At 32.1% G+C, this 15,919-nt stretch overlaps 1 protein-coding gene across 4 annotated transcripts in view; it reads left to right on the top strand.

The window, feature by feature from the left end:
* Positions 1–15,919, top strand: part of LRRCC1 (leucine rich repeat and coiled-coil centrosomal protein 1) — a 39,005-nt gene that overhangs the window by 18,094 nt on the left and 4,992 nt on the right. For all 4 annotated transcript variants that reach the window (XM_023495951.2, XM_031946209.1, XM_031946210.1 and 1 more), the window contains 3 exons: positions 7,794–7,976; positions 9,909–10,083; positions 13,439–13,602. In XM_023495951.2, the coding sequence (XP_023351719.2) occupies positions 7,794–7,976; positions 9,909–10,083; positions 13,439–13,602 (522 nt within the window). The remainder of the gene's footprint in view (positions 1–7,793; positions 7,977–9,908; positions 10,084–13,438; positions 13,603–15,919) is intronic.

Genomic DNA, 15,919 nt, shown 5'->3' with positions numbered 1-15,919 from the left:
ATTCTCATTTTATAGATAAGGTCTTTGAGGTTCACAGATTGATTGGCCTGTTCAAAGCACTTTTTTATTATGGTATCCTTAGCAATTTGATACTAGTTTTTTTAATCTTTTGATTGCATTTTTTGTCATGTTCTCTTCTCTAAATTATAATGTTCTCTAGGTGCAGGTTTCTTGAGGGGCTTCTGGGAGCAGCCTTCATTTCATTTCAATGCAATAATCACCTCACATGCAGCCAGCTGTTAAAAAGTTCAGATCCTTTATTTTCTTCTTCAAAATAGCCCGGTTAGCTTTCTTAGAGGCCTATCTCTCTCCTTGGTTCTGATAGCTCTTGCCACTAGCCCTTTGTCTTTTCCAGCTTCAGCCTCTAGGTCCCTCTGAATCCAAAGCCTCCGGCCAGCACAAAGGTGGAAGTTGGAATGGATCTGACTCTGCCTCCAAGAGTGGGATCGTGGGTTTATGACTTGTGAATTTCCGGAAGTCTCCAGTTGGCTTGTCTTAGTGGATTTGTCCTTCTGACTTGTGAATCTCACACTGAATCCTGGCTCTGAATTTCCTGGAGCTTCCAGTGTGCTTGTCCTTTTATATGCTCTTTTAGAGGTGTGAACTCTTAAAGGTGTGAAAGGCATGAACTCTTGCAGAACTCTTAACAGGTAGTAAGCACATTAATGAACTGGAGAACTGCTAAGCACCATGCTAAAATTAGATAACCGACTTAGCACCTTGTAAGAATCCTAACATTTTTATTTAAATTAGTCCAAATACTTAATTTCTCTTCCTTCTGTCTCCTCCCAAAGAAATAAAAACGAAGTCCTTATAACAAATATGAATAAGCAAAAAAAAACAATCCCCAAATTGACCATGTCCAGAAATATATGTTCCTAGTATATTGAACATTACTTCTAAGGAAGTGGGCAGAATTCTTCCTTATGTTCTGGCATCATGGTTGGTCATTGAATTGATCCGAGTTAAATCTTTCAAAATTGTTGGTCATAAAACATTTATTAATCAGTTGTCATATGCCAGGGTTGTTGAGTGCTGAGGTTATATGGAAAGACAAAAGACAGCCTTTGTTTTTAAGGAACTTATAGTTTAATGGGAGAGACAACATGAAAACTGTTTACAAGCAAGGTAAGTGATAAATAGGGGGTTACCAATAGGAAAAAAGGCACTAAAATTTAAGAAGATTGGCAAAGCCTTCATGTAAAAGGGAAAATTATATCTGGAACTTGAAGGAAGGCAGGAGGTGAAGATGAGGAGAGAGATTTCCAAGTATGGAAGACAACCTGCAGTAGGAACATAGAGTATCTTATGTAAGGAATAAAAAGGAAAGCATTGCTAGATTGGAAAGGTACTGGGGAAGGGCACTAGGTTATATAAAAAGCTTTGAATGCCCAACATGATTTTATATTTGATTGTAGAGATGGAGAGGCACTGGAATTTATTGAAAGGAGGGAGAAAGGGGTAGGATTTATGTTTTTAGATCTGAACTTTGGAAAGATCATGATAGCATTGATTAGATGATAGATGGGAGTGGGAAGAGAGATGAGGCTGGCAGACTTAACTACCAAGCTATTGCAGTAGTCATAAAACACTAAGAACTAGTAGTAATGAGTGGAAGTTATCAAGAAGCAAACTTAGATTTGATGTGGAAAAACTTCCTAGTAGTTAGAACTAGGAAAAGTGGAATGTATTGTTTTGGGAGGAGTGGTCTATTCCTTAATAGGTTGTTTTTGGGCTAAAGCTGAATGAACACTTGTTGAGTATGAGTAAAGGGAATTATTTTTGAAATATGGGTGTAAGTAGATGTCTTCTTAGGTCCATTTTCACTCTAAAATTCTGTGATTTGCTGAGCTTATTAGAAGTGATTTTGTGAATAATTTTCTGTAATAGGCATTATTCTTTTGCCACACAATTACCTGGCAGGTATAGAGGAAGATAAATTTTCATTGTTTATTTTTTGATTTTTAAAAAAAATTAATTTAGTAAAGCAAAAGTATTATTTCCTCCAATATGGCTTCACACATATGTATTTTAAAACCATTATGTTTCACATTACTTGACAGATATGACATAAATTTGTTCAAGAGACCCATGGTCACCAAAAGTATTTGCCACTGTCATAGTTCAAAAAGTAAAGGAATTTTCTATAGATTAATATCTACGCTTCCAGATGTCATTGTTCTGATTTCATCAAGCCTTGAAACATTATTACAAAGTCTCATAAATATCTCATTTCTGAAAAGAGTTCTTCATAACTGTTCATATAAGGAAAAGTCAACAAGATAAAGAATATAGATTGTACATACTGTGGCATGCAATTGAATGGACAACCTGCAATACTAGTCCATTGGTATATATTTAAAAAAAAAAAACAAGCATAACAGAAAGATAGTGAATGGGCCCCAGAAATGAACAGGAGGAAAATACAGGACTAGAGATTACTTTTGAGAAATCATGCAGAATTAAAGAGCCATCTTTTTAATATCAGTAGCCTTCCAGTGATGTTGTATGGCTGAGTCATAGAAGTTTCAAATCACTCATAGCGCAATGGAAAAACATATGAATATACTCATGCACATTACCAATGAAGTGAATTGCAATATCATAGCATAAAGGAATGAGTGAACAGGCATTTAAAATACCTACTACCGGGCAACCATTTCACAAATATAAAGGGTAGTCCAAGCCCTTAAGCCTTAAGCTAAACATAATGAGGTAGGGTACATTACTGGTTAACTCAGCCAGTGGACTGAATCAAGCGTTGAGTATTCGGTCCCAGATAGAGGGAAAAGGGCTTATTGGCAGATCACAAGGCAGAGTGATGGACAATTTCTGATTTTCTGATGGATAATGGGATAGAATTTCATCAGAGAAATGCAAGAAAAAGAGAACAGACTAGTTATGTAAACAAGAGATAATTGATTGACAGTAATCATGCTTTTTCAGTATTCACACAATGCCAACAGATAAACAAAAAAATCACCACTGACATACTGGGGAGACCCTAGAGGATTTGCTGGAGGACATGGATGAAAGTAGGTTGTAATCTATATCATTAGAGAAAATAACCACATTGATGAATTCAGGTATCAATTGAAGTGACAAAATGTTATGAAAAGTAATTTTAAATTTACTTTTGTTGCACTTTTACTCAACTCTTTTGTGCAGGAAAGTATATATACCCATACATAATACATTTGGAGGAGGTAGAAATTTTACTTACGTGTAAATTCTGATTCATATACTCAAATACAAATAAATTTCTTAAATCCTTAGCATAAAAATAATGCTCTTAGCACTTGTTACATGACTGTTGAATTGTCTGTGTGTATGTGTCAGGATGAGAAGGTAAAATGCAATGAAGAAACCAGCCTTTGTATTTTTTCAGTGCCTGCAGCAAATTCTGCAAATAAAAAGTTTCTTTTTGCCTAGAGCAGAATGTTTACAGAATGTAAATTTCCTGATTATTTGAAAATTATGATTCTTGTACTTGTACATAGTATTTATCAACTATAATGCAAAGATAACATTGCTTAGGAGAGAAAAACGATTCTGCTACCTATTGTGTAACCTTTCACAAGGATGACTTAAATCTTTTTGATCCTTAGTTTCTTCATTTATAAAATGGAAACAATAAACTGTATTCCTCAAAATGTTGGTGTGATGAAAGCACTTTGTAAATTGAGACAAAATAAATATGAACTGTTATATAATCAAAATATTTGAAAAGAATATGAAAAAATTTACTGCTTTGATATAAATGCTATAAAAACAAAAAATAAAACCAAGTATTGAATCAAATTAATGAAAAAATAGAAAACAAAAAAATGAGAATTACTGATATGAATATAACTACTGCCTTGTATTCAGTTCTGGATATGACAGTTTACATCTTTCAGACCTTTTCATGTGAGTTTACTCCATTCTGCCTTTCCCTTCCTTTTTCTCCTAGTGAAATCTTCTTTCTCATCCTTAATTTTTTTATAGCATCCCATCAAAGTAAAAAAATATCCAAACCCTCCATCTATGTATATAATCCTTCTAAATGGCCTCATAGAAATATGATTTTTAGATGTCTCATTTTTCCCTTGGGATGTAAATAGTTGAATCTTATTAATGACATATTTGTTTCTCTCCTGTTTACTTTTTTTTTTTTTGTGCTTCTCTTGAGGCTTGTATTTGAAAATTGAATTTTCTGTTCAGCTGTGGTCTTTTCCTCAGGAATTTTTTAAAGTTCTCTATTTCATTAAATATCAATTTTATCTCTTGAAAGATTATACTTAATTTTGCTGAATAGGTGATTCTTGGTTTTAAAGATGAACTCTTTTACCTTCCGGAATGTTATATTCCAATCCTTTAATGTAGAATATGCTAAATCCTGTGTAATTCTGATTATGTGTTCTCAATATTTGAATTGTTTCCTTTCTGAAATCTTGCAGTATTTTTCTCTGTCCTGAGAACTCTGAAATTTGGATATAATACTCCTCTGAGAGTTTTCATTTTAGGATTTCTTTAAGCACTAGTTAGATTTTTTCAATTACTATTTTATCCTCTGGTTCTAGCATATCAGGGCACGTTTTCTTGATAATTTCTTGAAAGATGCCTTCCCAGGCTCTTTTTTTGATCATGGCTTTCAGGTAATCCAATAATTCTTAAATTGTTTCTCTTTTATTTATTTTCCAAGTTAGTTGTTTTGCCAGTGAGATATTTAACATTTCTTCTGTTTTTTTCATTCTTTTGATTTTATTTGATTTTTGATGTCTCATGGAGTCATTAGCTTCTATTTTTAAGGAATTATTTTATTCAGTTAACTTTAGTACCTCCTTTCTGCTTGACCAGTTTTGCTTTTTAAGGGATAGTTTTCTTCAGTGGATTTTTGTAACTCTCTTTCTGTTTGGCCATTTTTTTTAGGAGTCTTTTTTTTTTCTTTTATCTCTCAAATTTTTAAAATCCTTTTTGAGCTCTTCCATGAGGACTTTTTTGGCCTGAGACTATTTCTTATTTCTCTTTGCAGCTTTACATGTAGGCATTTTGAAATTGTTGTCCTCTTGTGAGTTTGTCTTGATCTTCGCTGTCATCATAATGGTTTTTCATGATTGGGGCTTTTGTTTGTTTTTTGCTCATTTTCTAGCCTATTCTGTAACTTTTAAAGTTGTTTTATTTCTAGAATACAGGGGGCACTGTTCCAAGCTTCTTATATCACACGCCAGGAAACTTGCCTGACCTAGTCTAGCCAGCTGTTCCAAGACCCCCAGGCCTACCAAACTTGACCACTACCATGCCATGTTAGGGTAAAAGTCTCCCAACTAGCCCACTGTGCAGCTGGCCTATTGAGCCAAGACCTAATTTGCTAATCTATGTATGGACTAGGAGCCTCCTACCAGTTTGCTAGATTCTGCCTGTGCTGGGCTTTGCTCCCCTTTTTTTTCTCCCACTTTACTCAAGTGAGAGAGATCTTTCCTATAGTCCTAAGTTTTCTCAGGCTGGAAAATTATTTCACCCTGTCTTTTTGTGGATTTTGTTGCTTTAGAATTTGTTTTGAGCATAATTTAAAGTTTTTTCAAGAGAAATCAGGGTGAGCTTAGGGCAACTTCTTGCCTTTTCTCTACTGTCTTGGCTCCACCTCTTAGATATGACAATTTAAAAGGGATAAAATATAACAAAGTGTCTAGATGTACATATCCAAAGTGGCTAAAGGCCTTGATTCCATGTCTTTTAAGGACTATTTGAAGCGATTGGGGATACTTAGCCAGAAGATAGAAGTGAGGGAAGGAGTAAGAGCTGTCTGCAAAGATCTGAAATACTCTTCTGTAGAAGAGGGATTAGATTTGTTCTATTTGCTCCTCAAATGACAAACCCAGCAGCAATGATGGAGACTTCAGACTTACTTAATGTTAAGCAAGAAGCAAGAGATTTGAATGTTTAGCAAAACTTAGATATGCATCATGAAATCCTTAAGGCAAGTTCTTACTATTCTAAAAAAGTTCTAATGTTAATTTTGATTACATTAAATTAAAAAGGTTTTGCACAGACAAAAGTGATGCATCCAAGATCAGAAGGGAAGCAGAAAGCTGGGAGGGAAACATTTTGCAGCTAATGTTTTTGACAAAGGCCTCATTTCTAAAATATATAAAGAACTGACTCAAATTTATAAGATACAAACTATTCCCCAGCTGATAAATGGTCAGATGATATGAATGGGCAATTTTCAGATGAAGAAATTAAAGCCATCTGTTGTTATTAAAAAATGCTCTACATCACTGTTGATTAGAGAAATACAAATTAAGACATCTCTGTGGCATCACTTGAAATCTCTCAGATTGGCTAAGATGACAGGAAGAGATAATGATAAGTGTTGGAGGGGATGTGGAAAAACTGGTACACTAATATTGTTGGTGGAGTTATGAACTAACTGATCCAACCATTCTGGAGAATAATTTGGAACTATGCCCAAAGGGTTCTAAAACTGTGCATACCTACAGATCCAGCAAGTGTCTCTACTGGGCATATATCCCAAAGAGATCTTAAAAGGAGAGAGGGACCACATGTACAAAAATGTTTGTAGTAGCCCTTTTTTGTAGTGGCAACAAACTGGAAATGGCTTTAATAAGTTAAGGTATATGAATGTAGTAGAATATTATTCAGAAAGGCTTGGGGAGACTTAGATGAATTGATGTTAAGAAAGCAGAACCAAGAGAACATTGTCCACAATAACAAGAAGATTACATGATGATCAAATATGGTGATTAAAGGCAATTCCATTAGATAGGGGATAGATAATGCCATATTCATCCAGTGAGAGAACTATGACGATTGACTAGATTGAAGTACTGTATTTTCACCTTTTTTTTGTAATTTGTTTTTTCCCTTTTTATCTAAATTTTCTTACACAATATGACAAATATGGAAATATGTTTAAAAGAATTGCACATATTTACCCTGTATCAGATTGCTTGCTGTCTTGCAGAGGGGCTAGTTAAGGTATGGAGGGAGAAAAATTTGGAACACAAAGTTTTACAGAAATGAATGTTAAAAACTCTCTTTACATGTAATTTGAAAAATAAAATACTATTTTAAAAAGTTCCAGTATTTTTCAAAAGATCCTTTATGTAATGCCAACACCTTTTCCAGTTGTTTTCAGGACAAATATTTTGTCTTATGTAGCCCTGTCCTTATTACTTCAGCCATCCAGATGAGAATTAGACTATCAGTAATAACATTTATTTTATTCTTGAGATTTATAAAACACTTTACATACACATACACACACACACACACACACATACACATAACTGATCTTATGAGCCATACAGCTCTGAGGTATATGATTATCCTCATTTCACAGATGAAAAAACTAAGGCTCAGTGACTTATGATTACTATTATTAATATCTAAAATTTGACTTGAGCCCAAATCTTTACAAGTCCTATAGTATTTCTAGTAGCCACGCTGCCTCTATAATCCTACCAACTTTTGTTTTCACATATTTCTAAATGCTGTAGTGTTACTGTCTTTGTATCTTTTTAAGTAGTGCCTCCATTGCTTTATAGTTAGTCTCAGTAGTTCTCAGCTACTTTGACTTATCAGTTGTCTGATTGACATGATCTGGATCGTTATTATGCCTTTTATAAAGATTACTTAATCACTAGTGCATTAACAACAACAAGAACTTATCAATACAACATACACCAGTTTATTACTCATATTAATATATTAACAATACTACTAAATAATTTTAAAATTATTTGCCAAATCTTTATTTGTATACATTTTGCTTTGATTATGAAATATAGGTTAAAGATGGCTTTGAAAATATCTCAGCTGAATTAGCAAAGAAAAACATTGCCCTGGCCCGAGCTCAGCAAAAAGAAAATGAATCATCTATTTTAATTCAAGATCTGACCTCATTGGTAAAAGAACAGAAAGCAAGAATTGCAGAAGTTTCCAAATCAAAATTGGAAACAACAAATTTAAAGGTAAGTATGACATTTTCTTTCTTTTTTCATACAGGTGTGGGGAAACTTTTAGAAACAACATCAAATTTAAAGGTAAGACTAACATTTTCTTTCTGCTTTCATACAGGTTTGGGCAAACATTTTAAAAATTAATTTTATATGATCCTTTAAAAATTCTGATGTTTCTCTCCCTTCAACTTCATAGTTCACATTTAGAACTTTACTGTCTTTGTCTACATTTCAAAATAACATTTAGTTGGGATTTGATGATAGGGTTTTTTCCACCAAATAAAGTAGAATTTAATTCATATATCTGCTTGTAAAATATTAGTTCCTGATTTTTATAGATGAATCTATCGTAACTTTTAAAGACTGTATTTAATTTAAAAATTGAACTTTTTTTTTAAATTATGAGAGATTCTTTAGAATCTTTCCTTTGTGTTGTTTTCTTAACATTTAATGCACAAACAAAATCAATGAAGCTAAGAGTAAAAAGGAAGTAGTTGAATTGAGGGAGAGGGAAATCATTGCAACATTTTTTCTCTATTAAGTATCATATTTGAGATATATAAGAAATTGATTAAAATTTATAGGAGTAAAAGCCATTTATCAGTTGATAAATGGTCAAAGGATATGCACAGTGGCTTCCCAAACAAAGAAATCCATACTATTAATGACCATATGAAAAATTGTTTCAAGTCACTAATAGGGAGATACAAATTTAAAGCAACTCTGAGGTTTCATCTTACATTCATCAGATTAGCAAAGTTGACAAAAAAAGAAAAATGATAAATACTGGAAGGGCAGAGTGGGAAAAACAGGAATATTCATATGCTATTGGTAAAGCTGTGAACTGGTCTAACTATTTGGAAAACAGTTTGAAACTATGCCTTAAAAGTTACTACCTTGTGCATACTGTATCTTTGACATCCCCAAAAAGATTAAAGAAAATAGAAAAGAACTCATATGTACAAAATATTTATATCTTTTTTTTTTTTTTTTGGTGGCAAAGAACTAGAAACTAAGGAATAGCTATAATTTGGGGAACAACTAAACAGATGTCATCTGAATGTACTAGAATATTGTGTCATTAGAAATGCTTGGTTTCGAGCAGGGCCAGGAGATCATTATATACTTCAACAACAATACTATATGACGATCAATTCTGATGGACCTGGCTATCCTCAGCAATGAGATGAACCAAATCAGTTCCAATGGAGCAGTAATGAACTGAACCAGCTACACCCAGAGAAAGAACTCTGGGAGATGACTAAAAACCATTACATAGAATTCCCAATCCCTCTATTTTTGCCCACCTGCATTTTTTATTTCCTTCACAAGCTAATTGTACAATATTTCAGAGTCCGATTCTTTTTGTACAGCAAAATAACGTTTTAGTCATGTATACTTATTGTGTATCTAATTTATATTTTAATATATTTAACATCTATTGGTCATCCTGCCATCTGAGGGAGGGAGTGGGGGGAAGGAGGGGAAAAATTGGAACAAGAGGTTTGGCAATTGTCAATGCTGTAAAGTTACCCATACATATAACCTGTAAATAAAAGGCTATTAAAAAAAAAAAAGAAAGAAAGAAAGAAATGCTTGGTTTCAAGAGAAATCTGAGAAGATCTGTATGTATTAGTTGATGCAGAGTTAAGTAAAAAAGCATAAACAATTTTAACAAAACTATAAAGACAAAATGACTTTGAAAAAGTTAAAATCTCTAAATAATATAGTGAAAACCAAGACTGCAGAATACCAACAATGATGATGTCATGAGACCTACATTTTCGACATTACCAATGTGGAAGTTTATTTTTCTTGATTGTAAATGTCTGTTATAAAGATTTTTGCTTTTCTTTCCTGGGGAGAAGGGAGAGAAATTGGTGGGAAGGAGGAAAGTAAATATCTATTAATTGAAAAAATAATTTAAATGTTTTATTTATGCAGAATCGAATTCATACCCTTGAAACCATGATTGAAGAGGACAAGCAAAAGAGTGTTCAAATAGAACTTCTCAAGCAGGAAAAATCACAGCTTACTTCTCAACTAACAGCCCAGGAATCAATACTTGATGGTTTAAGAGCAGAAAGAAAACTATGGGGACAGGAGCTGGCACAGCAGGGTAAAAATTCAGTTTTTGAAAGGGAAAATAAAATAGCAAAATTATGTTTTTTAATTTTAAATCAAAGGAGAAAGGAAAAAATAAGAATAAAACTAGTCTAATGATATTCTTTAATATGCTCAAATTATTTATCCTAATAACTGAATAATTAACTAAGAAAACTAGAATTCTTTGATGGGCATAAGTTATATGTGTTATAAGATCTAAAAAGTAGGAACCTTGATTGATTTATCAGAATTACAAAATGTCCCTCTGTTCATAATCTCCTATGCTTCTACCTTTTCCATTGTCTCAATCCTTCTGAATTACATTGTTTTGTAGAATATTCTTTAACATATTTATAGATGTTAAACTATTCTAATTGCATCCTCTCAGTCTTTGATATCCCCCTGTTTTCTCAGTTCATTCCTGTTACAGTTTCATTACAGTCATATAGTCAACATACATTTATTAAAACTATTTTGTGCCAGGCACTGAATGAGGCACAGGTGTACAAGAAATTAAAGTAAAACAGTTTTGCGGTGTTTAAGAGCCTATTACATTCTACTTTGTAGTTTTGACCCTGTAATTAACTATTTCAACATATAATGTCTTTAAGGACAAAAAGTATATACTGTATTTTCAGGCAATGCAATAAAATTAGAATTATGTATTTTATAAAATTAGAAGAAGCCCCTGAAACTGTAGCTTTATTTAAAAAATTATGAAATTATATTGTAACTGAAAAGTTAATTTATTAAAGTTTAAAAAGGAAATGAGAAAAAACAGTAAAAACATAGATGACAACAGTAGCATCATACATATTAAAATATGTAATATGTAGCCAAAGTAATTTTTAGAGATCAGTTTTATCTCATGAGATGCCTTTGAGAATGAGAATGAGAAATGAGAAAACAGGAAATTCAGTAAATTCATTTTATACTTAAAGGAATTAGAGGGAGTAGGGGGAAAGAAATTGTCTAGAGGAAGGTTTTTTCAAAAGTATAGGGTTAAGTAAAAATAGATGAAAATGAAATTTTTTTTTAATTGAACTGATGAATTCATAAACTTGTTCTTTGAAAAAGACAGCCACATCAGCAAACCCTTAGGAAAGTCACAAAGAGGGAAGGGAAAATATGAATTAGCAAAATTACAAATGAAAAACGAGAAACAACATAACAAATTTTGAATAGTGTTAGGAAATAGCATACTCAGTTATAATCATTATAGTGTAAAAGAACTTAAAGGAGGCTAATGTTTATCTTCAAATATAAATGATCAAAATTGAAAGAACAGGAAATAAATATTTTAAATAGACCTATCTTACAGAAAGAAACAAGATAGGTCAACAAAGAATTATGCAAAAAAGCAAAAACAAAAATCTTGCTCAAATGGAGTCATGGGTAAATTATTTCAAACCTTCTAAAAACAAATAGTCACATATTCTTAAACATAGGAGAAAAAGGAAATTCAGCAAAATACCTTTTACAAGGAAAATAATAGTTTTGATTTTAAAACTTGGGAAATATAACTAAAAATTGTTGCCTAGTTTCCTTAATGAATACAGATATAAAAATATTGTTAGTAGAGTCAACAGTCATTTATTAAGTGTTTCCTCTATGGCAGGCACCTTGCTAAACTCTGAGAATACAATTTATGCAGACAGATCATGATCTGTCATCAAGGAATTTCCATTTTAAAATAGAAGAAGATAACACAAAATAAATGAATGAATAACGAGCTAAATAGTGGGGGTTTCAAGGGAAGGGTACCCTTAAGGGGCCATAGTAGAGCCCAGGAATGGGTGGCTGGCTTGAGTGATTTTCTTAAAATTCAAGTTCATAGGAAGAATGAATTTCCAGGAAAAGAGGTTGCTATATAATATGATAGAGAAAATCTGGAGACTAAGGAGTAGAGCCTAGAGTGTCTAAGAGAATATTGTTATATTTTAACATGAATCATTATGACCAAACAAGCTTTATAGTAGACATGGCAGACTGGTTCAACATTTAAAAAATTATTCCTTCAATAACAAAAATTTCTATCAGTAGATGCAAAGAAAGGCCTTTGACAAAATCCAGCCTTCATTCATGATAAAAAACATTACAGTAGCAAGGAGTGCCTGTAATCTATCTCAAGGGAGGCTGAGGATGAAGTTCTAGTAGATGTGTAAATAGATTAGGTGTATTTACAGAATATCTGATAATGAATTATAATGTTTTTTTGGCTTGGTGATAGCATTTTATCTTCCCTCTACCAATGCTGACAGACAACAACTTTTAGTCTCAGAGCATTGCTTGGGGCACTGAGTTAAGTGACTAACTTGACCCAGTTCTTCCTGACAACAAGTAGGCCATTTTTCCAACTGTGATAATAAGAGCAGTATTAGTTACAATACTGTCAGGAAATACTATTGATATTTTATAAATCATACTGATATTCATTAGAACCACTAGTTTTCTTCAAAGCTCAGCTCAATACCACTATTAGACCTATACCCCAAAATGATCAAAGAAAGAGAAAAAGAATCTCATATGTACAAAAATATTTATGGCAACTCTTTATAGTAGAAATGAACTGGAAACTAAAAGAGTGCCCATCATTTGGGGAATAGAAGAATAATTTTGTATATGATTGCAATAGTGTCTTTTTGTCAAAGAAATAATAAACGTATCTTCTGAGAGAATTTAAAATGCAGAATAAGTCATATTTTTGATGTGGTAATTGTAGGGATTTGTTTTGCTTAATTATGCAAATTTGAGGAGCTTATTTTTATTTAATGATGGGGATGGGGGATATAAATATCTATTCATTGGAAACTTACCATTTTAAAGCCATTTTAAAAGAGGAAGGAAAAAATAAGCAAATTCTAATTCAAATGCCCCTTTCTATTTTAGGACACTTCTGATTTCCTGCAATTGCTAGTATCTCTTTCTCAACATTATTCTTTTTTTGTATTTACTTATATTTTCACTCAATAAAATATGTTCCTAGCTTAATGCCTGACATTTGGTTGATGTTTAAGAAGTGTTTCTTGATTGATTAATAACTGAAAATATAGTGCAATGCCATTTTGTCAATTGAATTTACTATGTAAATTTTTTAAAACTCATTTTGATTGTGCTGCATATTCCAGTACAGAAGTTATGAAATACCTGAAGTTTATAACACGATATATTCAAATTTGGTGGTTTTAAAAATAGCATTGGAAGTAATTAAAGGAACAACATTTTGAATTTTTTTCTACAGTTAAATATGGGAATTTCCTTAATTCAGAACTATTTCCTTTTTTAAAAAATAATTTCCTGTAATAAAAATGTTTTTGAAATATATGATGCATTACATTTTAATAATGCTTACATTTTTTTTAATTTAGGAGCATCGCTAGCCCAAAACTGTGGGAAACTGGAGGCAAAAATTGAAGTTTTAACTACAGAGAATGAATCTCTTCGGAAGCTAAATGAATGTGACAGTGATTCTTTAAAAATTAAGGTCAAAATTATAGAAGACCAAACTGAAACCATTAGAAAATTGAAAGAAGTGAGTTTGACATTATTTTTGATATTAAATATTTTTTCTTTAGCAAGAGACATGGCAGATTTGGCAAAATTTACAATAACTGCTGGAATTAGATACAGAATTATAGTAGCTAAAAGTGATTTTAAGAGTTTTTCAGTGTCATATTTTTATGACAGATTTCATGTCAACATCACAGTTTGTTCTTTGTTTAGCTACCAACTATTTATTTTCTTGTTTTTATCTTTCTAAATGTAACTTTTTGTGGACTCACAGGAGAGGTAACTGGTTCTTTTTTCCTACTATTTGTGAAGCAGCCTTTTGTAAACAGTAAGCTCTCTCCCTTTTTTAAAAATATGGCTTTTTTTAATCTTTTTGTAATTCTGCGTTCCATTCTCATCCCCTTGATTTCAATTTTAAATATATTGAATTCAAACCACTTGTTGAAATTTATTCAGGTAAACTTTTCCCTTTAGAATACTATTAGATATAGTATTTCAAGGCCCTAAGCATCAAGTATCCTCTTTCCTTCCATTTCTAACCCTCTTACTCATGCCGTGTATTCCATGCTTTTTTCCAAAGTAAAGAACAACTAGAATTATTAAACCAACTTAATCATAAGCTAGATGATGGGATAAATTCAAAATACATTATCTGCATTGTTTTTCAATTCTTGCTCTCCTAATTATAGACTGTCACTCAGTGGAACTCCAGAGGCTTTGGAGTTCAGTTGATTTTTTAAAATATATTTTTATTTATTTCATTAAATATTTCCCAATTAATTGTAAAAAAAAAATTAATATTCATTTTTAAAATTTTTGAGTTTCAAATTCTCTCCCACCTGCCTCTCCAATACCCTTTGAGAAGGTAAGCAGTGAGATATAACCTATATATATATGAAGTTATACAAAACATTTTCATATTAGTCATATTGTAAAATATACACACACACATGCACAGAAAAATAAAATAGAAAAAATTGTTTCAATCCTCACTCAGGAGATATATAGCAATTTTTCTTATTTGATCCTTTGAAATCACCTTAGATTAATGTATTGTTTAGAGTAGCAAAGACTTTCACTTCAGTTGATTGTCATAAAAATATTGCAATTACTGTGTACAATGATGTACTCTGTATATAATGCTCACATAAATTTACATCAGATCATATAAATCTTCCCAAATTTTTCTGAAACCATTCTCATCATTTCTAACAGCATAGAAATTTTACATCACAATCATATAGCATAGCTTGTTCAACAATTTCCCAAGAGGTTGCCCACCTCTCAGTTTCTGATTCTTTGCCACTACCAAAAGAGGAACCATAAATATTTTTCTACAAATTTTGTAGTTCCTTTTGCTCTTTTCTTTGATCTCTCTGGACCTACTAGTGATATTTCTGGTTCAAATGGTATGCAGTTTTATAGACTTCTGGGCAAAGTTACAGATTGTCCTCATGAGTAGTGAACAAGTTCATAATCCCATCAATGGTGCATTAATATTCCAATTTTTCCTGTTCTTCTACCATTTGTTATTTTCCTTTTCTGTCATATTAGCCCCAATTTGTCATGTTAGGTATAAGGTGGTATTTTAAGAGTTGTTTAAATTTTCATTTCTCTAATCAGTAGTAATTTTGAGCACTTTTTATGTGATTGTTGATAACTTTGCCGCCTTCTAAAAACTTCTTTTCATTTCTTTTTACCATTTATCAATTGGAGATGGTTTTTCTTTTCTCATAAATTTAGCATAGTTCTTTATATATTTGAGAAATGAATCTTTTTTCAGAGGAACTTGCCATAAATTTTTCCCTAATTTTCCGTTTTCCTACTAATTTTGGCTGCTTTATTTTTATTTGTACAAAACCTTTTTAATTTCATGTGATCAGAATTATACATTTTACTTTCCATGATCCTCTCATCTCTTGTTTGGTCATAAACCCTTCCCTTATCCCTATTTACTCCCACCTCTGATTTTGCATCTACATAGTCTATGGGCCGGCCTCCACTTCTGTTACAGATCTCTCCTCCCATCAGTAAAATAGGTTAGGTGTACACAAGACACAATAGTCAATGACTATAAACCCAAAGACTTCCCGCTTCTGGGATAAGAACTCGGTATTTGAAAGAAATTGCTAGGAAAATTGGAAAATAGTATGGCAGAAAATAGACATTGACCAACATCTTACACACATATCAGTATTAAGTTGAAATAGGTTCACAATTTAGACATAAAGGTTGGTATTATAAGCAAATTAGCAGAGCAAAGGATAGTTTACCTATCAGATCTGTGGAGAAGAGAGAAATTTATAGCCAAAGAAAAACTAAAGAACATTATGAAATAC

The sequence above is a fragment of the Sarcophilus harrisii genome, chromosome 1 (genome assembly GCF_902635505.1).
Source record: "Sarcophilus harrisii chromosome 1, mSarHar1.11, whole genome shotgun sequence".
Classification (NCBI taxonomy): Eukaryota; Metazoa; Chordata; class Mammalia; order Dasyuromorphia; family Dasyuridae; genus Sarcophilus; species Sarcophilus harrisii.
This window is presented reverse-complemented; position numbering and strand designations above follow the sequence as displayed.